At 50.4% G+C, this 26,153-nt stretch overlaps 1 protein-coding gene across 5 annotated transcripts in view; it reads left to right on the plus strand.

Annotated features, from left to right (window-relative positions):
• Positions 1–26,153, plus strand: part of slc4a11 (solute carrier family 4 member 11) — a 400,651-nt gene that overhangs the window by 292,330 nt on the left and 82,168 nt on the right. For all 5 annotated transcript variants that reach the window (XM_072497675.1, XM_072497673.1, XM_072497671.1 and 2 more), the window contains one exon: positions 18,397–18,481. In XM_072497675.1, the coding sequence (XP_072353776.1) occupies positions 18,397–18,481 (85 nt within the window). The remainder of the gene's footprint in view (positions 1–18,396; positions 18,482–26,153) is intronic.

The following is a 26,153-nucleotide window of genomic DNA, read 5'->3' on the forward strand; positions in this document are numbered from 1 at the left end:
AACATTTTCAAGGCTGAGTTCGATAGGTTTTTAATAGTCGGGGAATTAAGGATTATGGAGAGAAGTCAGGAAAGTGAACTTAGTGAGTGTTAGATCAGCCATGATCTTATTAAATAGCAGAGCAGGCTTGAAGGGATGAATGGCCTCCATTTCTTATTTCATAGAACATACAGTGCAGAAGGAGGACATTCGGCCCATCGGGTCTGCACCGACCCACTTTAAGCCCTCACTTCCACCCTATCCCCATAACCCAATAACCCCTCCTAACCTTTTTGGTCACTAAGCATGGCCAATTCACCTAACCTGCACATCTTTGGACTGTGGGAGGAAACCGGAGCACCCTGAGGAAACCCACGTAGACACGGGGAAAACGTGTAGAGTCCGCACAGGCAGTGACCCAGCGGGGAATCAAACCTGGGACCCTGGTGCTGTGAAGCCACAGTGCTATCTACTTGTGCTGCCCTTATCTTATGGTCCATTTCTTATGGTCTTCCCTTGACATTGGGAGCACAAATGTAATTTTGATCTGCAAATTTTGAATGTTAACTCATTAGTTGAAGGAGTTGCTCAAGATTGATCTCAGGAACTCGTGAATTTCACAAAGTTGTTGTCTTAAGTGGTGCTTCAAACAATTTTGGTGTTAGCTATGTTAATTGGACTCCAGTAAATGAAAGTAAGGAGCAGAACCAAACACGTTTTTTTTAAAGCAGATTGATCATGTGTTAACTTTAACTCTACTGTCACAATGTCATACCAGTAACCAATATTACTCCCTTCAGTGACAAAAACATGACTCCTAAACGGATTTAGTTTTGAGTTCATGTGAACATAAGGTGGCACAGTGGTTAGCACTGCTGCCTCACAGCGCCAGGGACCCGGGTTCAATTCTGGCCTTGGGTGACTATGTGAAGTTTGTACGTTCCTGCATGTCTGCTGGGTTTCCTCCGGGTGCTCCGGTTTCCTCCCACAATCCAAAGATGTGCATGTCAGGTGGATTACGGGGAAAAGGTTGGGAAGTGGGCCTAGGTAGGATGCTCTTTCAGAGGGCGGGTGCAAGCTCGATGGGCCGAATGGCTTCCTCCTGCGCTGCAGGGGATTCTATGATTCTATTTTAGTGAATTGGTTGCTGGGGTGAGAAGGCTGTCCTCTGAGGAGAGATTGAGTTTACGCTAAAGTTTAGGAAAATGAGAGGGGATCTAATTAAAACACACGATTCTGAGGTGGCTGGAAGGCGAACATAATGAGAGGCTGCCTTCCCTGGCTGACGACTGTAGATCTTGTCAGAATAAGGGGTTGCCAATTCAGGATGGAGCTGAGGAACTAACTAATTCAGAGGGTTGTAAATCTTTGGAATTCTGTACTCCAGAGAGAGCAGGAACAGGAGTAGACCACGTGGCCCATCAAGACGGTCCACCATTTAATAATATCATGGCTCGTCTTGGGCTTCCCCAAATCCGTGAATTCCCTGAGGCACCAAACATCTGTCCATCCCAGTCTTAGATGTATTCAACGATGGAGCATCCACAATCCTCGGGTAGAGAATTCCAAAGATTCACGCCCCTTTGTGTGAAGATATTTCTCCCCATCTCCCTTCTGAATGATTAACATTCTAGAATGATTAAAAAGAGAAGTTGAGATCAATTGACTCTGATGGAGCGTGCAAGAAGATCAGGTTGAGGTGGAAAATTGACCGTCATCTTCGTGAATAATGGAACAGGTTCGAGGGGATGCATGGCCCTTTAATCCTTTATAAATGATGTTCTAAATTATGCTGTGGAACGAGATTAACACCAGTTTGAAGGTTGCTTCTCTGAGCTGAGTGTTGGGAGGCGGCTGTGGCGCCACCATCAGGACAGGAGGAGGGAAAAAAGATGCATCTTTGGTGCCGGTATGTGGCAGTGAGGTGTATTTGTGGCAGTCCAGTTTTCCTGGTCTCGGGTGTGAAGTAGAGAAATAGGGGATGGTAGCACAGTGGTTAGCACAGTTTCTTCACAGCTCCGGGGTTCCAGGTTCAATTCCTGGCTTGAGTCACTGTCGGTACGGAATCTGCACGTTCTCCTCATGTCTGCGTGGGTTTCCTCCCGGGTGCTCCGGTTTCCTCCCACAGTCCAAAGATGTGCAGGTTAGGTGGATTGGCCATGATAAATTTCCCTTAGTGTCCAAAAAAAAGGTTAGGTGGGGTTACCGGGTTATGGGGATAGGGTGGCCTAAGTAGGGTGCTCTTTCCAAGAGCTGGTGCAGACTCGATGGGCCGAATGACCTCCTTCTGCACTGTAAATTCTATGTTCTATGAGTGTGCAAAACTTTGACTCGAACCTTCCCCTCCTACTGAGCCAACTTTCTCGATGGGATAGCATCAATCTTCCGCTTGAAAATTGAACCAATGAAATAGAAATAGGTTAGATAGATTCACTTGCTAACCAGTGCGAAGCCTTTTATTCCTACAATTTGTTGTGATTGTTTGAAATTTGGTATTCTTGTGTTTGCCCCCTTGAGTGCAAGATGGAAAACTTTAGCAACATGTTTCGCCTTTCAGCAACATTCACATTCTGTACTGCCAAGTGACGGTAGAAATAAATCTCTTAAAAAGAGCATACCTGGCAGGATCTTGGAATGAGAAACCGAGGGGGTGATTCACCCCCGCCCCCCCGAGTTGCGCCAGGCACACTTCGCAATATTCCTGGAGAATAGCGGGTGAGCTCCTAAACGGTGTTTCTGCTGGGTACCGAATGGAGCACGATGCCCCCGGCCGATGGCACCTGATGCAATCTGGTTCAAGCCCGTGCTGGGTGTGAACAAGACTCCTAGATCTTTAAACTAATTTAAATATGGGCAGCACGGTAGCACAGTGGTTAGCACTGTTGCTTCACAGCACCAGAGTCTCAGGTTCGATTCCCGGCTTGGGTCACTGTCTGTGCGGAGTCTGCATGTTCTCCCCGTGTGTGCATGGGGTTCCTCCGGGTGCTCCGGTTTCCTCCCACAAATCTTGAAAGACGTGCTGTTAGGTGAATTGGACATTCTGAATTCTCCCTCAGTGTACCCGAACAGGCGCCAGAATGTGGCGCCTAGGGGATTTTCACACTAACGTCAGTGTAGTGTTAACGTAAGCCTACTTGTGACAATAAAAATTATTATTGTTATTAATAATATCCATTTCCGAGATCCCGAGATCGCAGCCCGTACTTAATGGCACTTAGTGCCAGAAATTACCCCCCCCACGAGCTTCTTACCATTATTGGTTTGTCTCACCACCTGATTCGCTGGACTCGTGCCTCAGTGACTCGTCGCTAATAAGAGGGGACTGCGTTAAACGCCCCCTCACCGCTCACTCCCAGTCAACACGTGGCAGTGGGACGACCTGCTCCTCGCTGTGGGGATGCTGACCTGGCCAGGCTTCTGGATGGAGTGGATTTGAGACGGGACATCCTGTTCCCCCGAGGGGGTTGGAGGACCAGCAGGGCAGTTGCAGCGGTTGTCGGTTCACGCAGCTTGACCAGGATGACCGCTGTCCAATGTAGGGAGAAGACCAATGGCCTCCACCGAGCAGCAAGGGTAAGTTCCCACCTCCTGGCATCAGTTCCGACTGCCACTCCTCACCCCCCCCACCCCCCCCCCCCCCAAAAATAACTGGCTGCCACCTCGCACCCTCCCCACATCCAATCTTCGTGCTTGCTCCTCCAAACCCACTGGCACCCACCAGCAAACCCATTCATGCCAAGGTGCAGTGCCGCACATGCCACCTACTGCAGACCCCCCCCCCCCCCCGCCCAGCCCCCCACTCCCCGCTATAAGGAACGTGCCCTGGAAATCGTGGGGTTGCCCGAGGAGAGAGCAGTCTCCTCAACTGAGGCCACCTCAGCTTACCAACTGGGGCCCTCCATCTCCAGGCCCTCCAGAGGATGTCCGCCAAGTGTGTCTAAGGTCACAGTGCATGAAAATCAGCAGGCTTCCTCCACCTCTGATGTACAACCTGGTAACACAGCTAGACATAGCAGTAGACCACTTGGGATTTTCACAGTAACTTTATTGCAGTGTTAGTGGAAGCCTACTTGTGACAATAATAAAGATTATTATTTGGAGATTAAGAAGAATGAGGATCACTGAGTGGCCATATGCCAAACTTAATACATGTGGGGCGGATTCTCTGCTCCCGGGACTAAGTGCCCACGCCATCGTGAATGCCGTCGCGTTTCACGACGACGCGCACAGGGCCTGAGCACAACCTATTCTGGCCCCCACAGGGGGCCAACACGGCCACTCCAGCCTCCTTCACACCACTCCAGCCTCCTTACGCGGTGCCAAATGGGCGCCGCGCCTACCCGCGCATGCGCAGTTCGGGCAGCTCATTCCTGCGCATACGCAGTTGGACCGCGTCATCCTGCGCATGCGTGGGGAACTTCATACGCGCACCGGCCCCTCACCAACATGGCGCCAGGGTTCTGGGGCCGGCCGCGGAAGGAGGTAGGCCCGGGGGGGGGGGGGGGGGGGAGGGGGAGAGGCCGGCCTGCCGATCGGTGGGCCCCGATCTCAGGCCAGACCCCACCGGAGGTCCCTCCAGGTGAAGGAGCCCCCTTCCTTTTTCCCTCCCCACCACAGCCCCCCCCCCCCCCCCCCGCCCCGGCAGCGACCAGGGGGGGACGGCACCGGTGGGACTGTCATTTTTTTCGCTGGCCGCTCGGCCCATCTGGGCCAGAGAATCGCCGCTCGCCGTTTGCGGCGATTCTCCGAGCGGCCCGGCGCGATTCCGCGGCGCTGGTTTCGGGGGGGGTGGTGGGAGAATCACTTGCGGGTGTCGCGGCAGCGTGGCCCGACTTGCGCGGCGCCCTGGCGGTTCTCCCACCCGGCGTGGGGGTGGGGGGGGGGGGGGCGGGGTGGGGAATACCGCCCGTAAAGCCTCTTATCACGTTAATCCTCACAGCGAGCCTGCCTGTCTGCACCCGCAGCTCCAGTTGCGCTCCGCTCCCCCTACCCCCGGGGACAGTGGTCCAAGATAAAATGCCCTGATGCAGACCCCATTCAGAGCTTTTGGCAGTAACTTAATTGCAGTGTTAATGTAAGCCTACTTGTCATAGAGACTTACGGTGGCGGCTATGAGGGAGTAAGTCGTGCATTTGGTGGCTCTCGCTGTGGCCGGAATTTTGGACCTTTCCCCCCGACCTTTTTGCGTTTTTGACCGCTGGCTTTGTAGGCAAGTTAATTTGGCACTGATTCCTCACATTGGTGTATGGAACGAAGAACCCCAAGGGATCGAAAAGGGAGAAATAAGAACATAAGAACATAAGAACTAGGGGCAGGAGTAGGCCATCTGGCCCCTCGAGCCTGCTCCACCATTCAATGAGATCATGGCTGATCTTTTGTGGACTCAGCTCCACTTTCCGGCCCGAACACCATAACCCTTAATCCCCTTATTCTTCAAAAAACCATCTATCTTTATCTTAAAAACATTTAATGAAGAAGCCTCTACTGCTTCACTGGGCAAGGAATTCCATAGATTCACAACCCTTTGGGCGAAGAGGTTCCTCCTAAACTCAGTCCTAAATCTACTTCCACTTATTTTGAGGCTATGCCCCCTAGTTCTGCTTTCACCCGCCAGTGGAAACAACCTGCCCGCATCTATCCTATCTATTCCCTTCATAATCTTATATGTTTCTATAAGATCCCCCCTCATCCTTCTAAATTCCAACGAGTACAGTCCCAGTCTACTCAACCTCTTCTCGTAATCCAACCCCTTCAGCTCTGGGATTAACCTAGTGAATCTCCTCTGCACACCCTCCAGTGCCAGTACGTCCTTTCTCAAGTAAGGAGACCAAAACTGAACACAATACTCCAGGTGTGGCCTCACTAACACCTTATACAATTGCAGCATAACCTCCCTAGTCTTAAACTCCATCCCTCTAGCAATGAAGGACAAAATTCCATTTGCCTTCTTAATCACCTGTTGCACCTGTAAACCAACTTTCTGCGACTCATGCACTAGCACACCCAGATCTCTCTGCACAGCAGCATGTTTTAGTTTTTTATCATTTAAATAATAATCCCTTTTGCCGTTATTCTTACCAAAATGGATAACCTCACATTTGTCAACACTGTATTCCATCTGCCAGACCCTAGCCCATTCACTTAGCCTGTCCAAATCCCTCTGCAGACTTCCAGTATCCTCTGCACTTTTTGCTTTACCACTTATCTTAGTGTCGTCTTCAAACTTGGACACATTGCCCTTGGTCCCCAACTCCAAATCATCTATGTAAATTGTGAACAGTTGTGGGCCCAACACTGATCCCTGAGGGACACCACTAGCTACTGATTGCCAACCAGAGAAACACCCATTAATCCCCACTCTTTGCTTTCTATTAATTAACCAATCCTCTATCCATGCTCCTACTTTCCCCTTAATGCCATGCATCTTTATCTTATGCAACAACCTTTTGTGTGGCACCTTGTCAAAGGCTTTCTGGAAATCCAGATATACCACATCCATTGGCTCCCCGTTATCTACCGTACTGTTAATGTCCTCAAAAAATTCCACTAAATTAGTTCGGCACGCCCTGCCCTTTATGAACCCATGCTGCGTCTGTCCAATGGGACAATTTCCATCCAGATGCCTCGCTATTTCTTCCTTGATGATAGATTCCAGCATCTTCCCTACTACCGAAGTTAAGCTCACTGGCCTATAATTACCCACTTTCTGCCTACCTCCTTTTTTAAACAGTGGTGTCACGTTTTCTAATTTCCAATCCGCCGGGACCACCCCAGAGTCTAGTGAATTTTGGTAAATTATCACTAGTGCATTTGCAATTTCCCTAGCCATCTCTTTTAGCACTCTGGGATGCATTCCATCAGGGCCAGGAGACTTGTCTACCTTTAGCCCCATTAGCTTGCCCATCACTACCTCCTTGGTGATAACAATCCTCTCAAGGTCCTCACCTGTCATAGCCTCATTTCCATCAGTCACTGGCATGTTATTTGTGTCTTCCACTGTGAAGACCGACCCAAAAAACCTGTTCAGTTCCTCAGCCATTTCCTCATCTCCCATTATTAATTCTCCCTTCTCATCCTCTAAAGGACCAATATTTACCTTAGCCACTCTTTTCTGTTTTATGTATTTGTAGAAACTTTTACTATCTGTTTTTATATTCTGAGCAAGTTTACTCTCATAATCTATCTTACTCTTCTTTATAGCTTTTTTAGTAGCTTTCTGTTGTCCCCTAAAGATTTCCCAGTCCTCTAGTCTCCCACTGATCTTTGCTACTTTGTATGTTTTTTCCTTCAATTTGATACTCTCCCTTATTTCCTTAGATATCCACGGTCGATTTTCCCTCTTTTTACCGTCCTTCCTTTTTGTTGGTATAAACCTTTGCTGGGCACTGTGAAAAATCACTTGGAAGGTTCTCCACTGTTCCTCAACTGTTTCACCATAAAGTCTTTGCTCCCAGTCTACCTTAGCTAGTTCTTCTCTCATCCCATTGTAATCTCCTTTGTTTAAGCACAAAACACTAGTGCTTGATTTTACCTTCTCACCCTCCATCTGTATTTTAAATTCCACCATATTGTGATCGCTCCTTCCGAGTGGATCCCTAACTATGAGATCCTGAATCAATCCTGTCTCATTACACAGGACCAGATCTAGGACCGCTTGTTCCCTCGTAGGTTCCATTACATACTGTTCGAGGAAACTATCGCGGATACATTCTATAAACTCCTCCTCAAGGCTGCCTTGACCGACCTGGTTAAACCAATCAACATGTAGATTAAAATCCCCCATGATAACTGCTGTACCATTTCTACATGCATCTGTTATTTCTTTGTTTATTGCCTGCCCCACCATAACGTTACTATTTGGTGGCCTATAGATTACTCCTATCAGTGACTTTTTCGCCTTACTATTCCTGATTTCCACCCAAATGGATTCAACCTTATCCTCCATAGCACCGATGTCATCCCTTACTGTTGCCCGGATGTCATCCTTAAATAACAGAGCTACACCACCTCCCTTACCATCCACTCTGTCCTTCCGAAAAGTTTGATACCCTCGGATATTTAACTCCCAGTCATGACCATCCTTTAACCATGTTTCAGTAATGGCCACTAAATCATAGTCATTCACGATGATTTGCGCCATCAACTCATTTACCTTATTCCGAATACTACGAGCATTCAGGCAAAGTACACTTATGTTGGCTTTTTTACCTCTGTTCTGAATCTTAACACCTTGATCAGTAACCTCTCCTAAGTTATATTTCCTCTTAACCTTTCTCCTAATTTTCCTTGTTGTCGAACCCACATCTTCCTGTAACAACCTGCCGCATCGCTTACCATTAATGTTTTCACTTCCCGTTTTATTCTTTTTAGTATTCCTGGTCCTATTCACTGAGCTCCCCTCAGTCACTGTACCTTGTACTGTCGCCCTTTTTGATTTTTGACTATGGCTTCTCTGCCTTACACTTTCCCCCTTACTGCCTTTTATTTCTGTCCCTGTTTTACTACCTTCCAACTTCCTGCATCGGTTCCCATCCCCCTGCCACATTAGTTTAAACTCTCCCCAACAGCTCTAGCAAACACCCCCCCTAGGACATCGGTGGGGTGGGGTGGGGGGGCGGTGTGTCATGGTTAGCGCTAAGCTGGAGGGGAGGAAGGTAGTCTTGGTTAACGTGTAAGCGCCAAATTGGGATGACATGGAATTTATAAAGAGGTTGCTGGGGAAGATACCTGTCCTGGCCTCGCACAAGCTGGTTATGGGAGGGGATTTCAATACAGTCATCGACCCCGGCCTGGACCGGTCGTGTTCGAAAACTGGGAGGGTGCCAGCAATGACAAAGGAACTGATAGGGTTCATGGAGCAGATGGGGGCGGGTCGACCCATGGAGGTTTAGGCAGCTGACGGGGAAGGAGTTTTCTTTTTATTCGCATGTTCACAAGGTTTATTCCCGGATAGACTTTTTCATTTTGAGCAGGGATTTGCTGGCGGGGGTGGTGGACATGGGGTATTCGGCCATCACTATTTCGGATCATGCCCCACACTGGGTGGAACTGCAAGTTAACGAGGAGAGCTTCCAGCGCCCGCAATGGAGGTTGGATGTGGGGTTTTTGGCGGACGAGGCGGTGTGCGAGAGGCTGAGGAACTGCATGCAGAACTACCTGCAGGTTAATGACATGGGGGAAGCCTCAGCAGCGGTGGTCTGGGAGGTGCTGAAGGCAGTGGTGAGAGGGGAGCTGATTTCAATCCGGGCTCATAGGGACAGGACGGATAGGGCAGAAACGGACTGACTGGTTAAGGAGATCTTACAGGTAGTCAGGAGGTATACGGTGACCCCGGGGACGGAGCTCTTAAGGGAGCGTCGGAAGGTGCAGGCTGAGTTTGGGTTGTTGCCCACAGGTAAGGCAGTGGAGCAGCTTAGAAAGGCGAGAGGAGCGTTTTACAAATATGCGGAGAAGGCCAGCAGAATGCTTGCACAGCAGCTAAGGAAGAGGGAGGTGGCCAGGGAAATAGAGAGGGTGGTTGGTGGGGATGGAAACTTGGTAGGGGAGTCAGCAGGGCTAAACGGGGTGTTCAGGGACTTTTACAGTAGGCTTTATTGCTCGGAACTCCCTACGGGGCCGGAGGGGGTGAGACGCTTTTTGGACGGACTGACCTTCCCAAGAGTGGGTAGGGAGCTGGTAGATAGTCTGGGGGCCCCGATTAGGGTCAAAGTAATAGCTGAGGGCTTGAAGGCAATGCAGTCGGGCAAAGCCCCAGGGCCGGACGGGTACCCGGTGGAGTTCTATAAAAGGTTCTCAGGGATATTAGGGCCGGTGCTGGTCAAGGTTTTCAATGAGGCAAGGGACAGAGGGGTGCTGCCCCCGCGAAGTCCCAGGCCACTATTTTGTTGATATTGAAGGGGGACAAGAACCCGGAGCAATGTGGATCTTCAAGGCCGATCTCGCTGCTTAATGTGGACGCCAAGCTGCTGGCCAAAGTGTTGGCCTCCAGGATTGCAGATCGTGTGCCGGATGTGATTATGGAGGACCAAACCGGATTTGTCAAGGGCAGGTAATTGGTGGCCAATATAAGAAGGCTGCTTAGCATGATCATTGATGCCCCCGCAGAGTAGGGAGGTTGAGTAGTTGTGGCAATCGATGCGGAAAAGGCGTTCGACCGGGTGGAGTGGGGCTATCTATGGGAGGTGCTGAGACGATTTGGGTTCGATAGGGGCTTTATCGACTGGGTCATGCTGTTGTATCAGGCCCCGGAAGCTAGTGTAAGGACGAATAGGACGATTTCGGACTATTTTAGACTGTACCGGGGGACAAGTCAGGGGTGCCCCCTCTAACCACTGTTGTTTGCATTAGCTATAGAGCCGCTGGCAATTGCTCTGAGAGCTTCAAGGGGCTGGTGAGGGGGGTGAGGGGGGGGGGGGTGGAACATGGAGTCTCGCTGTACGCGGACGACCTCCTCTTATGCGTATCGGATCCAAGGGCAGGGATTGGTGAAATTTACTTGGGGAATCGCCATAATTGGGGGCCGGTTTTCGGGGTATAAACTGAATATGACAAAGAGTGAGATGTTTGTAGTCCAGGCAAGGGGTCAGGAGGGTTGGCTGGGGGAGTTACCGTTCAGGTTAGTAGGGGACAGTTTCAGGTACTTAGGGATACAAGTGGCGCGCGACTGGGGCCAGTTACACAAGTTGAACTTGTCCCGGTTGGTTGAACAGATGAGGGGTGAGTTTCGTGGATGGGATGCGCTCCCACTGTAGTTAGCTGGGAGAGTGCAGACGGTCAAACTGACGGTCCTACCGAGATTTCTGTCCGTATTTCATTGTCTCCCAATTTTCATCCCGCGGTCCTTTGTTAAGAGGGTTAATAAAATCATCCTGGGATTTGTGTGGGTGGGTAAGTCCCCGCGAGTGAAGAAGGTGATGCTCGAGCGGAATCGGGGGGAGGGGGCGCTTGCCCTCCCGAATTTTAGTAATTATTACTGGGCGGCTAACATAGCCATGATAAGGAAGTGGGTGGTGGGGGCGGGGTCAGTTTGGGAGCGGATGGGGGCAGCTTCGTTTAGGGGCACCATTCTGGGGGCGTTGATAATGGCACCTCTGCCGTTCCCGCCAGTGAGATACTCCACCAGCCCCGTAGTGGTGGCAGCCCTGAGAATCTGGGGTCAGTGGAGGAGGTACGCTAGAGCAGTGGGAACATCGGCCTGGTCCCCAAGATGTGACAATCACCAGTTTGCCCTGGGGCGCTTGGATGGGGGGAGCCGAGTATGCCGAAGGGTGGGAATTGAGAAGATGGGGGGACTTTTTTTAGAGGGGAGCTTCCCTAGCTTGAGGGCGCTGGCGGAGAAGTTTGGGTTGGCAAGGAGGAACAAATTTAGATATTTGCAGATGCGTAGGCAGGTATCATCCTTCCCACTCCTGCCACTTAGCAGGATCCAGGATAGGGTAGTGTCGAGGGGATGGATGGGAGAGGAGAGCGTCTCGGACATCTATGAAGAACACATGGGGGCGGAGGAGATGCAGACCGAGAAGCTGAAGTGTAAGTGGGAGGGGGAGCTTGGTGGTGAGATGGAGGATGGCTTATGGGCAGAGTCAACGCGACCGCAACATGCGTCAGGCTCAGCTTGATCCAATTCAAGGTGGGACACGGGCCCACATGACCGTGGCCCGGATGAGTAAATTCTTTGGGGTGGAGGACAGGTGTGTAAAATGTGCGGGAGAACCAGCGAACCATGTCCACATGTTCTGGACGTGTCCAAAACTTAGGGGATATTGGCAGGGGTTTGCGGACGTTATGTCCAGAGTATTGAAAACAAGGGTGGCAATGAGTCCAGAGGTGGCGATTTTCAAGGTGTCGGAAGACCCGGGAATCCAGGAGGAGAAAGAGGCAGATGCTCTGGCCTTTGCTTCCCTGGTAGCCCGGAGACGGATACTGCTAGCTTGGAGGGACTCAAAGCCCCCAAAGTCGGAGACCTGGTTAACTGACATGGCGAGCTTTCTCGGCCTGGAGAAGATTAAGTTTGCCTTGAGCGGGTCACTGTTAGGGTTTTTCCGGAGGTGGCAACCATTCATCGACTTCTTCGCGGGGAATTAATCGTCAGCGGGGGGGTGGGGGGGTTAGTAGAGGGGGGAGGGGGTGGGAGGGGGGATTAGGATAGCGTAGAATAGGGGGTCAATTAGGCGGGTCTTGGCGGGATGGGAGTCGGTGATTGGCGGGATGGGAGTCGGTATTTGCACTATGTTAATTCTTTGTACATTGTTTTTATACTGTTGCTGTTTGTAATGCCAAAAATACCTCATTAAAATTGTTCATTTTATTAAAAAAAAAAAAAGCCTACTTGTCATAATAAAAATTATTATAATTAATTAATTAATACCCCCATGCGTGCCATCTATTGCCCCGAGACCTGGAGGTATCCCGGGGTTGCGGGGAATCCTGCTGCCCGGGCATCTTCGTGGAGCTGGTCCAGCTCCAAGTTGATTCTAGTCTGATGCCCAGGCATGCAGACATGTATGCAGACAGACAGGCATGGTGGCACAGTGGTTAGCACTGCTGCCTCACCGCTCCAGGGTCCCGGGTTCAATTCCGGCCTCGGGTGACTGTCTGTGTGGAGTCTGCATGTTCTCCCAGTGTCTGTGTGGGTTTCCTCCGGGTGCTCCGGTTTCTTCCCACAGTCCAAAGATGTGCAGGTAGATTGGCCATGCTAAATTGCCCATTAGTGCCAAAAGAAAAGGTTAGGCGGGGTTACTGGGTTACGGGGATAGGGTGAAAGTGGGGTGCTCTTTCCAAGGGCCAGTGCAGACTTGATAGGCCAAATGGCCTCCTTCTGAACTATAAATTCCATTCTATGATCCGTGACCCAGGGATGTAGGCTGTAGCTTGGGAAATGCCGTACAAGTCCCCACTCGAGCCCTGGGATGAACTGGTTGCATCCAAGTTCAAGTCTGCAATGACCTTCATGACCCAAGTCCCCACTCAAGCCCTGGGATGAACTGGTTGCATCGAAGTTCAAGTCTGCAGTGACCTTCACGACCACCAGGAGCGGATGTCCTCCTCCACGGGGTGCCAAGTCCGCGTGGACGTGGCACTGGTGTTGCACTGTCTCTTTGTTGAGATGGAGTCTCCTGTGGTGCGTGCTGTCCGCCATCTCCTCGAAAGACCAATGACACCTGTACACATTGGGCCGTCGCTGGCGCCCCCCTCTGAGTTTCTCCTCGGCCTGATGGGCGGCCGGGTCTTCAGGGTGTGCGGCGGCCCTCTGCTCATGGACTGGCATCTCCAGCCTGCATTGTCGCTGCTGCCTTCTCCGGCGTCTGGCCGCCTGGGCTGCAACCAGCACCACACGGGCAGCCTCTGCGGGACTGACATAACCAGCCATATTGTTACATTTGTAAGGAACTGGAGAAGGAGAGAGACCGGCAATCAGTTCGGGCTTCCAACCCGGGATCTGTCTCCCAAGGCTCGCGCACGCTTCGAGGGCCCCACCGTCTCTCGGAGTGCCATCCACGGAGCCAGTTGTGCTGGAAAACCTTGCTCTGCACACGCCCCTCCCCCCGGCCACAGCAGGACCCCCTAGGCCTCAGACCCCAGGCGTCTGCCGGGAACATTAGGGAGAACATTAGGCGCCTTCCCCTGAACCACACACTTACCCTATTGCCGTTAGGATATCCCCAGGGCTGATGTCCAGCTCTAGAGTGTTTGATTGTTGGCTGCTGCCCATGAGAATCCACTTAAATAATATTTTATTGGAAAAAACAATCAACAGTAACAAAGATTCGATGATCAACTACATAACAATCCACATGTCACACTAACAATTAATCAACAAGGAAACATCACTGTTCCATATTGGTACCAATACAAATCTATAGCAGCACATCTTCACAGAAAAGAAACAAACACACGGTATCGTCCTTCGCAGATTCCTCAACAGAAACCGAGGATAAGCCTGTGAATGTGTTCTCATATCCAGAACTTTGTTGTAGAAATGATCTGTCCATCAATGTGTTACTTGATCCACGTATCAGTGTCATTCTCCATCCAGGAGCCGCAGCTGTGCAGGCCCCTCCCACACGGTCCAATCTCACCGGAACCAAATCCTGGTATTCACATATTCCACTGGCGCTCGAGGTGCAGTTGAACATCCGTGATTTCCAGCGTGTGTAACCCACGGCGACGTATCCGTTACATGCAGCACTCCCCACACCAGCAACCAAAGCATCAGCAATCTGCAAAGCATTTCGTCAACGACGCTCGCAGGTGGCCCATTTGGAACAAGGCCGCGCACCAGATCCCGCAGTGTCTTCTTGCTTCAAACTGGATTGCCTTCTGAACTAATATGTCGCCCCGGAGCCCGGTGTTCTGGGGCCCAGAAGTGTCCTTCTTACCGGTTAAAGAAAAGGAAGGAAACAGCAGCCTCCAGGTATCTGCAGCCACCAGCAGGAGCAAGCGGCAAACACAACCTGCAGCAGTGAGGTGCTCTCACAACCAACCAGGCCACTTCCTCATTAGCAATAGCCTTCAGCTGTGAAGCTAGAGGCTGCTCACAGTCAAAGGGAGTTAAAGTGACCTTCAGCATAGAACCAAGAACAGGGCTCTGCCCTGGAAGTGTTTGGTAGGACAGGCCGCAACTGTACTTTGGCCCCATTATGAATATTTAAAGATGGCTTGAAAGGCCTCACAGATGAAAAGCCTTCTCAACAACCCCCCCCCCCTACTCCCCACAGAGGTGTCCCCGACCTACCATACTTCAGCTCCCCGCCCCCCCCCCCCCCCCCCCTCGACCAAGCCCAAACCCCCAAGCACTGGGCCAGCAGCTCTGGTGCCCTTGAGCTGCATGCCAGATAATGGAAACGGCTACTCACCTCCTCAGTTCCCCTCAGCAGCCATTGCGCCAGCTGGTTTTTATAAAGGAGTAGGAGACAACGGCCGCATGATTTCCCGCTGGGGAGCTGGTTAATTCCCGGGAGGCCGTTGCATTCGGCTTCGATCTCGTTAATCAGATGGAAATTGATTCAAATGAGGGTTAGTGACATGCTCGCCATATTTGGGTGTGATCCGGAACTCGCCATCCGGAGCGGGCTGGTTGGTAGCAAACTGATCCCCGCCGGCTGCAAGTCTCGATTTTGGCCTTGCCCGCTATTTAACCAGCGTGCCCAGATCCGTGCCGGGAGCAACGCAGTTTTTAAATTGCGCTATAGTCATTTTTGGGGAGAATTCCACCCGGAGTTAATTCAGCATCTCTTTAAGCAATTGCAGAAACAGTGTGGTGGGGGTGATAGAGTGGATGTGCAGGGGAGGTGAGTGGGATTAAAGTCAAAGGGAAGTTCTTTGTTTTTAGTTATTCTTTCATGGGCCATACCTAATGACCCTTGAACTGAGTGGCTCCCTAGGAAATTGCACAGGCAATTTAAGAGTCGACCGTATTGCTGTGGGTCTGGAGTCACATGTAGGCCAACCAGGTAAGGATGACAGATTTCCTTCCCTGAAGGACAGTTGTGAACCAGATGGGTTTTTACAACAATCGATGACAGTTTCATGGTGACCGTTCCTGATAATAGCTTTTCAATTGCAGATTTTATTAACTGAATTTAAATTCCACCATTTGCCGTGATGGGATTTGAAGCTGTCTCTGTAGAGCAATAGCCTGGGCCTCTAGATGACCTATCCAGTGATATTACCACTGCAGAAACTTGTCTTTGTGATTGTGTTTCAGTGTTGAGGAAAGAGATATGGCCTAATGGGGCGGCACGGTAGCACAGTGGTTAACACTTGCTTCATGGTGCCAGGGTCCCAGGTTCGATTCCCGGCTTGGGTCACTGCCTGTGCGGAGTCTGCACGTTCTCCCCGTGTCTTCATGGGTTTCCTCTGTGTGCTCCAGTTTCTTCCCACATGTCCTGAAACATGTGCTGTTTGGTAATTTGGACATTCTGAATTCTCCCTCTGTGTACCCGAACAGGCGCCGGAATGTGGTGACTAGGGGCTTTTCACAGTAACTTCATTGCAGTGTTAATGTAAGCCTACTTGCGACAATAAGGATTATTATTATAATCAAGTACTCCAGAAAAGGTGAACAGTATAGAAGAGTCAAATGGAAATGCGAGATGATCCCCAGTGGAGGGGGAGGCAGAGATAGTGGCGGCAATGGACGCAGAGAAGGCATTTGATAGGGTGGAATGGGAGTATTTATGGGAAGTGTTAAGGAGGTTTGGGTTTGGGAACGGGTTTATTAGCTGGGTTAGACTTCTTTATGGGGCTCCAACGGCAAGCGTAGTTACAGGTCAACATAGATCGGAGTATTTCCGATTATATAGGGGAACAAGACAGGGATGCCCGCTGTCTCCATTGTTGTTCGCGTTGGCAATTGAACCTCTGGCCATGGCATTGAGAGACTCCAGGAAATGGAGAGGGGTGATTAGAGGGGGAGAAGAACACCGAGTCTCGTTATACGCAGATGACCTATTGTTATACGTGTCGGACCCAGCGGTGGGGATGATAGAGGTTATGTGAATTTTGAGGGGGTTCGGGGAATTCTCGGGGTATAGGCTAAACATGGGGAAGAGTGAATTATTTGTGATACATCCAGGGGACCAGAGTAGAGAGATAGAAGGCTTACCGCTAAGGAAAGTGGAAAGAAACTTCCGATACCTGGGGATTCAGATCGCTAGGAGCTGGGGAACCTTGCACAGACTTAATCTGACACGGCTGGTAGAACAAATGGAGGAGGACTTCAAGAGGTGGGACATGCAGCCTCTATCGCTGGCGGGCAGGGTGCAAGCAATTAAGATGATGGTCCTCCCGAGGTTCTTATTTGTATTTCAATGTCTCCCTATACTAATCACCAAGACCTTTTTTAATAAAATAGATAGGAGCATCACGAGCTTCGTGTGGGCAGGGAAAGTTCCGAGAGTAAGGAGGGGGTTCCTTCAGCGTAGTAGGGACAGAGGAGGACTGGCACTACCGAACTTGGGTGATTACTATTGGGCCGCCAATGTGGCAATGATACGTAGATGGATGATGGAGGGTGAGGGAGCGGCGTGGAAAAGACTGGAGAGAAAGTCCTGTAAAGGGACGAGTTTAGAGGCGCTGGTGACGGCGCCGCTACCGTTCTCACCTAAAAAGTTTACCACGAACCCGGTGGTGGCGGCAACACTGAATATCTGGGGACAGTGGAGGCGACAGAGAGGGGTGCGGGGAGCCCTGGTGGGGTCCCCTATCAGGAACAACCATAGGTTCGCCCCAGGAAGAATGGATGGAGGATTTCAGAGCTGGTACCAGTTGGGAATTAGGAAGGTGGGAGATTTATTTATAGATGGGACTTTTGCGAGCTTGGGAGCATTGGAGGAAAAGTATAAGTTGCCCCGGGAAATTTCCTGCGATATATGCAGGTGAGGGCGTTTACTAGACAACAGGTGAGGGAATTTCCGTTGCTCCCGACACAGGGGATACAGGACAGGGTGCTTTCAGGGGTGTGGGTCGGAGAGGGCAAGGTGTCAGAGATTTATAGAGAGATGAGGGAAGAGGGGGAGGAGTCGGTGGGTGAACTAAAAGGAAAGTGGGAAGAAGAATTAGGGGAGGAGATAGAGGAGGGTATGTGGGCTGATGCCCTAAGCAGGGTAAATTCCTCTTCCTCATGCGCCAGGCTTAGCCTGATTCAATTTAAGGTGCTACATAGAGCACACATAACAAGGGCAAGATTGAGCAGGTTCTTTGGAGTGGAGGAAAAATGTGGGAGGTGTGGCGGGAGCCCGGCAAACCACGCACGTATGTTTTGGGCGTGCCCGGCACTGGAAGGGTATTGGAAGGGAGTGACGGGAGTGATTTCGCAGGTGGTGAAGGCCCGGGTCAAACCAGGCTGGGGGTTAGCTCTATTTGGAGTTGCGGAAGAGCCGGGAGTGCAGGAGGCGAAAGAGGCCGATGTCGTGGCCTTTGCGTCCCTAGTAGCCCGGCGCAGGATCCTACTCATGTGGAAGGAGGCGAAAACCCCCAGGATTGGAGGCCTGGGTAAATGATATGGCGGGGTTCATTAAACGGGAGCAGATAAAGTTTGCCCTGAGAGGATCGGCTCAAGGGTGCACCAGGCGGTGGCAGCCATTTCTCGACTACCTAGGGGAACGTTAGAGGGAAGACAGATGACCAGCAGCAGCAACCCAGGGGGAGGGGGGGGGGGGGAGGGTTTAGTTTAGTTTAGGTCAATAGACAATGGGGTTTTGTTACCTGTGTATTGTTAAAAATTTCTGTTTTGTTATTGTTTCGTTTGCTTTGTAAGAGGGAAAAATTGTTGTTTGGAAAAAATTTTCAATAAAATATATTTTTAAAAAAAGGAAATGCGAGATGAGCAGGCATTCCTGGTGGGACATTATTGGAATAAAATTCCTTCCAGGTAATCACAGTGTTCTAATCTACTTCCTTTCCGTACCTGAGCAGGCTTTAGACTTCCTACGCATGGGCAAGGGGATGATGGGCGATTTACGACGCAGGTTGCCATTGTATCTGTCAGATTATACGGATGGTGAGTACTCATTATTTTCAATGATTGATCTTCCAGCATATTTTTGGGGACATAATTTTTTTTTTTCTTAACTTTAGTGTACCCAATTCATTTTTTCCAATTAAGGGGCAATTTAGCGTGGCCAATCTACCTACCCTGCACACCTTTCAGTTGTGGGGGCGAAACCCACACAAACACGGGGAGAATGTGCAAACTCCACATGGACAGTGACCCAGAGACGGGATCGAACCTGGGACCTCAGCGCCGTGAGGCAGCAATGCTAACCACTGTGCCACCGTGCAGCCCTCTTGGGGACATAATTTTAAGGTGATTGGAGGAAGGTATCGGGGAGATGTCAGATGTTCTTTACACCGAGTGGTGGGTGCGTGGAATGCACTGCCTGCGGAGGTGGTTGAGTCAGAGTCATTAGGGACATTTAAGTGACTCTTGGGCAAACACATGGACAGCAGTAAATTGATGGGGTGGAGGTTAGGTTGATCTTAGATTAGGATAAATGCTCGACACGACATCGTGGGCTGAAGGGTCTGTACTGTGCTGTACTGTTCTATGTTCTATAAAAACCGTGGCATTACTGCAGCTGATTCAGAGATATGTGGTGGACAGCAAGTGCAATACCTGTGTTAAGTGTGAGCCACACACCAGGCTTTTACTAGATCAACAGCCACTGTTCAGTTCTGAATGATAACTTGGAAGTAGTGCAAAAACAAATAGCTGTGACCATCAGTCATGAGAACGTAACTCGTGGAAGCATGCCGCATGGGCAGCAGGGTGACACAGTGGTTAGCACTGCTGCCTCACAGCTCCAGCGACCCGGCTTCAATTCTGGCCTCGGGTGACTGTCTGTATGGAGTTTGCACGTTCTCCCCGTGTCTGCGTGGGTTTCCTCCGGGTGCTCCGGTTTCCTCCCACAGTCCAAAGATGGGCAGGTTAGGTGGATTAGCCGTGATAAATTGTCCCTTACTGTCTAAAAGGTTTGGTGGGGTAACTGGGTTAGAGGGACAGGATGGAGGCGGGGCTTAAGTCGGGTGCTCTTTTCAAGGGCCGGTGCAGACCCGATGGGTCGAATGGCCTCCTTCCACACTGTAAATTCTATGATTCTATGACCCCTTTAGTCTCCTCCTTTCAATAAGATCAAGGCTAATCTACCTCCAGCCTGTTTTCCCAGCCCATCCCTGCGTCCCTCGATTGATTGATTGAGAGATTTATTTATATATATTCTTTCGGAGTATGTGGGTGTTGCTGGCGAGGCCAGGATTTGTTACACAGCCATAATCGCCCGGGCAGTTAAAATTCAGGGTGGCATGAGTGGCACGGTGACACAGTGGTTAGCACCACTTCCTCACGGCACTGAGGATCCAGGTTCGATCCTGGCCCCGGGTCACTGTCCGTGTGGAGTTTGCACATTCTCCCCGTGTCTGCGTGGGTTTCACCCCCACAACCCAAAGATGTGCAGGTAGGTGGATTGGCCACGCTAAATTGCCCCTTAACTGGAAAAAAAAAAAAGAATTTGGCACTTTAAATTTAAAAAACAAAATTCAGGGGGCAGTTAAGAGTCGACCACTTTGCTGTGGACCTGGAACGACATGTAGGCCAGGCCGGGTAAGGGTGGCGGATTTCCTTCCTAAAGCGTTCGGGAACAAGATGGGTCACATCTTGCAGGCAACGGGTTCCAGGTCTCTACAACTTTGCTGCGTTTTTTTTTTAATGTTCTCCCTCACACTCCAACTGCATTTCTTGTCCAAGTCAGCGTTGCCTCGACTTTATACCATCATTTAACACAAAGAGCCTCAGGGAAAAGGCATAGGAAAAAGTCAGATGGTATTGGGGCTCCTGTGACCTGATAGTGATGTGAGGTGTAGTGTCCAACAACCTCTGTGGCCAAAGGCACTCGCCCTACACCCAATATTGCCAATTGGCGTCTGGCCCCTTCCCCACTTCCACCATCCACAGCTGTTTTACTGCCTTCAGATCTCTGTCACCTTGCACTCCCTGCTGCCGGAGGCTGCTCCATCTCTTACCCTCCAGCTTTGAAGAAAAAAAGAATAAACTTCATTAAGATAAATGGATGGATAATCATTAGCCTGAAGAGGTAGGTAATTTCCTGAAACGCGTTTCTGGAATGTCCCAAGGGTGCAGATGCAACCAGGAATCATTGCTTTAGTACTAAGTGTGCTGATTGTATGCTGGCATTCCCATAAACAAACAGAAATTACCTCATGAAACGCTCATTGCTTATGCAGTTTTCAATTCCATAATCTTAAAATGAAAGCTTCGGAAGAGAGCAATTTGTTTTATTCCCCTCCCCCCACCAACTGGAATTCTGGATTCACAAGGTTCTCTGTTCACCTGTTGTTCATGGGTATATTTGGCGCCAGCACAATTGCTAATCCGTAGCTCATGAGTATGAATCTTTAAAGCTTCAAGTGAATTTAATCTCTGGTTTTCTTCAAGTTGTTTTCTGGGGGGGGGGGGGGGGGTAACCTTTCAAATTGTCAGAAGGCTCCCGTTTCCCATTGTTTTAACTCCTATTGAAGCTCAGCTTGCGTTCTGGAACATTCTGCAAAATTGGGTGGTGAGTGAGATTGGAAGTTGCAGCGGCGGAGTTGAGAACATTCAGCTTAATTTCAGTGTTTTTTTTTGAGATACACTGAACCCTTGAGATGAAAGATGCAAAGGACAACTTATTCAGAAGGACATTTGAAAATGTGTTTGGTGGGCTGGGGGATAGTAATTGTGAGCAGCACGGTAATGTGGGCATCACAGTAGCATAGTATCATAGAATCATAGAATTTACAGTGCAGAAGGAGGCCATGCGGCCCATCGAGTCTGCACCGGCCCTTACAAAGAGCACCCCACTCAAGCCCACCTGGGTAGAGATCAGGAATAAGAAGGGTGCAGTCACAATGTTGGGGGTATACTACAGGCCTCCCAACAGCCAGCGGGAGATAGAGGAGCAGATAGGTAGACAGATTTTGGAAAAGAGTAAAAACAACAGGGTTGTGGTGATGGGAGACTTCAACTTCCCCAATATTGACTGGGACTCACTTAGTGCCAGGGGCTTAGACGGGGCGGAGTTTGTAAGGAGCATCCAGGAGGGCTTCTTAAAACAATATGTAAACAGTCCAACTAGGGAAGGGGCGGTACTGGACCTGGTATTGGGGAATGAGCCCGGCCAGGTGGTAGATGTTTCAGTAGGGGAGCATTTTGGTAACAGTGACCACAATTCAGTAAGTTTTAAAGTACTGGTGGACAAGGATAAGAGTGGTCCGAGGATGAATGTGCTAAATTGGGGGAAGGCTAATTATAACAATATTAGGCGGGAACTGAAGAACATAGATTGGGGGCGGATGTTTGAGGGCAAATCAACATCTGACATGAGGGAGGCTTTCAAGTGTCAGTTGAAAGGAATACAGGACAGGCATGTTCCTGTGAGGAAGAAAGATAAATACGGCAATTTTCGGGAACCTTGGATGACGAGAGATATTGTAGGCCTCGTCAAGAAGAAAAAGGAGGCATTTGTCAGGGCTAAAAGGCTGGGAACAGACGAAGCCTGTGTGGCATCTCAGGAAAGTAGGAAGGAACTTAAGCAAGGAGTCAGGAGGGCTAGAAGGGGTCATGAAAAGTTATTGGCAAATAGGGTTAAGGAAAATCCCAAGGCTTTTTACACGTACATAAAAAGCAAGAGGGTAGCCAGGGAAAGGGTTGGCCCACTGAAGGATAGGCAAGGGAATCTATGTGCGGAGCCAGAGGAAATGGGCGAGGTACTAAATGAATACTTTGCATCAGTATTCACCAAAGAGAAGGAATTGGTAGATGTTGAGTCTGGAGAAGGGGGTGTAGATAGCCTGGGTCACATTGTGATCCAAAAAGACGAGGTGTTGGGTGTCTTAAAAAATATTAAGGTAGATAAGTCCCCAGGGCCTGATGGGATCTACCCCAGAATACTGAAGGAGGCTGGAGAGGAAATTGCTGAGGCCTTGACAGAAATCTTTGGCTCCTCGCTGTCTTCAGGGGATGTCCCGGAGGACTGGAGAATAGCCAATGTTGTTCCTCTGTTTAAGAAGGGTAGCAAGGATAATCCCGGGAACTGCAGGCCGGTGAGCCTTACTTCAGTGGTAGGGAAATTACTGGAGAGAATTCTTCGAGACAGGATCTACTCCCATTTGGAAGCAAATGGACGTATTAGTGAGAGGCAGCACAGTTTTGTGAAGGGGAGGTCGTGTCTCACTAACTTGATAGAGTTTTTCGAGGAGGTCACTAAGATAATTGATGCAGGTAGGGCAGTAGATGTTGTCTATATGGACTTCAGTAAGGCCTTTGACAAGGTCCCTCATGGTAGACTAGTACAAAAGGTGAAGTCACACGGGATCAGGGGTGAACTGGCAAGGTGGATACAGAACTGGCTAGGCCATAGAAGGCAGAGGGTAGCAATGGAGGGATGCTTTTCTAATTGGAGGGCTGTGACCAGTGGTGTTCCACAGGGATCAGTGTTGGGACCTTTGCTGTTTGTAGTATATATAAATGATTTGGAGGAAAATGTAACTGGTCTGATTAGTAAGTTTGCAGACGACACAAAGGTTGGTGGAATTGCGGATAGCGATGAGGACTGTCTGAGGATACAGCAGGATTTAGATTGTCTGGAGACTTGGGCGGAGAGATGGCAGATGGAGTTTAATCCGGACAAATGTGAGGTAATGCATTTTGGAAGGGCTAATGCAGGTAGGGAATATACAGTGAATGGTAGAACCCTCAAGAGTATTGAAAGTCAAAGAGATCTAGGAGTACAGGTCCACAGGTCATTGAAAGGGGCAACGCATGTGGAGAAGGTAGTCAAGAAGGCATACGGCATGCTTGCCTTCATTGGCCGGGGCATTGAGTATAAGAATTGGCAAGTCATGTTGCAGCTGTATAGAACCTTAGTTAGGCCACACTTGGAGTATAGTGTTCAATTCTGGTCGCCACACTACCAGAAGGATGTGGAGGCTTTAGAGAGGGTGCAGAAGAGATTTACCAGAATGTTGCCTGGTATGGAGGGCATAAGCTATGAGGAGCGATTGAATAAAGTCGGTTTGTTCTCACTGGAACGAAGGAGGTTGAGGGGCGACCTGATAGAGGTATACAAAATTATGAGGGGCATAGACAGAGTGGATAGTCAGAGGCTTTTCCCCAGGGTAGAGGGGTCAATTACTAGGGGGCATAGGTTTAAGGTGAGAGGGGCAAGGTTTAGAGTAGATGTACGAGGCAAGTTTTTTACGCAGAGGGTAGTGGGTGCCTGGAACTCGCTACCGGAGGAGGTAGTGGAAGCAGGGACGATAGGGACATTTAAGGGGCATCTTGACAAATATATGAATAGGATGGGAATAGAAGGATACGGACCCAGGAAGTGTAGAAGATTGTAGTTTAGTCGGGCAGTATGGTCGGCACGGGCTTGGAGGGCCGAAGGGCCTGTTCCTGTGCTGTACATTTCTTTGTTCTTTGTTCTTTGTACCCTATCCTCGTAACCCAGTATCCCTCACTTATCCTTTTTGGACACTAAGTGCAATTTATCATGGCCAATCCACCTAACCCACACATCTTTGGACTGTGGGAGGAAACCGGAGCGCCCAGAGGAAACGTGCAGACTCTGCACAGACAGTGACCCAGCTAGGAATCGGACCTGGTACCCTGGAGCTGTGAAGCTACTGTGCTAATCACTATGCTACCGTGCTGGTTAGCACTATGGCTTCACAGCGGCAGGGTCCCAGGTTCGACTCCCAGCTTGGGTCGCTGTCTATGCAGAAGCTGCATGTTTCACATGTGTCTGCGTGGGTTTCCTCCGGGTGCTCCGGTTTCCTCCCACAAGTCCTGAAAGACGAGCTGTTAGGTGACTTAGACATTCTGAATTCTCTCTCAGTGTACCCAAACAGGCGCCGGATTGTGGCGACCTGGGGATTTTCACAGTAACCTCATTGCAGTGTTAACGTAAGCCTACTTGTGACAATAAAGATTATTATTATTAATTGTTCGTTGTTGTGTCTCTGTCAGTAGCACTCTTTTCCCATTGAGCCATAAGCTCATGAGTTCAAGACCCACTCGAGGACTTGAGCACGATAGTCTCCGCTGACACTCCAGTATGGTATTGAGGAAGAGTTGCACTGTCAGATGCATCGTTTTCCAGATAAGACATTAAACAGAGGCCCTGTCTGCTTTCTGAGGTTAACAATCCCATGGCATTATTTCCAAGATCAGGGGAGTTATCCCCAGCGACCTAGTTATTATGAATCCCTCAACACCACAAAACAAACCAATGTTTGGTAATCCTTCAACAGCACCTTCCAAACCCATGACCTCTAACATCTAGGAGGACAAGAGCAGCAGATACCTGGGAACATCACCACCTGGAAGTTCCCCTCCAAGTCACTCACCATCCTGACTTCACCCTGACTTGGAAATATATCGCCGTTCCTTGAGTTCAAAATCCTTGAACTCGCTCCCAAACAGCACTGTGGGTGTACCTACACCACGTGGCCTGCCACAGCTTAAGAAGGCAGCTCATCACCACCTTCACAAGGGCAATTGGGAATGGGCAACAAACACGGTAGCACAGTGGTTAGCGTAGTGTCCAAAAAGGTTGGGTGACCTTACGGGCGTAGGGTGGAGGCATGGGCTTAAGTGGGGTGCTCTTTCCAAGGGCCAGTGCAAATTTGATGGGCCGAATGGCCTTTTACTGCACTGTAAATTCTACTCTATTGGTTGCTGCAGGTCCCTACATTGCAATGTAACTAACATTTCCAAAATACTTAATTGGCTGTAAAGTGTTTCTTGTGGTCATGAAAGATACTATTATCATTACAAATCTTTTATTTCTTCACTTCAGAGTTGTTCTGGAGGGAGAGATTGCTGGCCCTGTGTAGATCTTCATTTCCATCAAAATGAATGGAGTGGAAACCAGGGGGGGGGATTCTCCGCGAACCGGCGGAGCGGGCCACTCCGGCGCCGAGGAGTGGCGTGAACCACTCCGGCGTCGGGCCGCCCCGAAGGTGCCGAATCCTCCTTCAGGGGCTAGGCCGGCGCCATGAGTGTTTGGCGCCATGCCAGCCGGACCGGAAGGGCTTGGTGCCAATGCAACCGTTGCCGAAGGGCCTCCGCCGCCCAGCGTGAGTTGGCGCATGCGCGGGAGCGCCAGCATGTGCTGACATCACCCCAGCGCATGCGCAGGGGGGTTCTTCTCCGCACCGGCCATGGCAGAGGTTTACAGAGGCCGGTGCGGAGGGAAAGTGTGCTCCCACCGCACAGGCCCGCACGCGGATCGGTGGGACCCAATCGCGGGCCAGGCCACCGTGGGGGCACCCCCCGGGGCCAGATCCCCCCGCACCCCACCCGAGGACTCTGCAGGCTGCCCGTGGAGCCAGGTCCCGCCGGTAAGGACCTGTTGTGATTTACACCGGCGGGACCCGCCAACAAAGGGCAGCCACTCGGCCCATCGCGTGCCGGAGAACCGTCGGGGGGGCTGCTGCTAGCGGCCGCCGACAGGCGCGGCCCGATTCCCACCCCCCACCAAAACCCCAGCAACCGGTGCGGGTGGGATGCACGCCGCCCCCCCCCCCCGGCGATTTTCCGACCCGGCAGGGGGTCGGAGAATCCTGCCCCAGTTCTGTCAGGTTTCCGTCCAATTGTGGAGTAGAAAATTAAC

This window comes from Scyliorhinus torazame, chromosome 3, assembly GCF_047496885.1.
Source record: "Scyliorhinus torazame isolate Kashiwa2021f chromosome 3, sScyTor2.1, whole genome shotgun sequence".
NCBI lineage: Eukaryota > Metazoa > Chordata > Chondrichthyes > Carcharhiniformes > Scyliorhinidae > Scyliorhinus > Scyliorhinus torazame.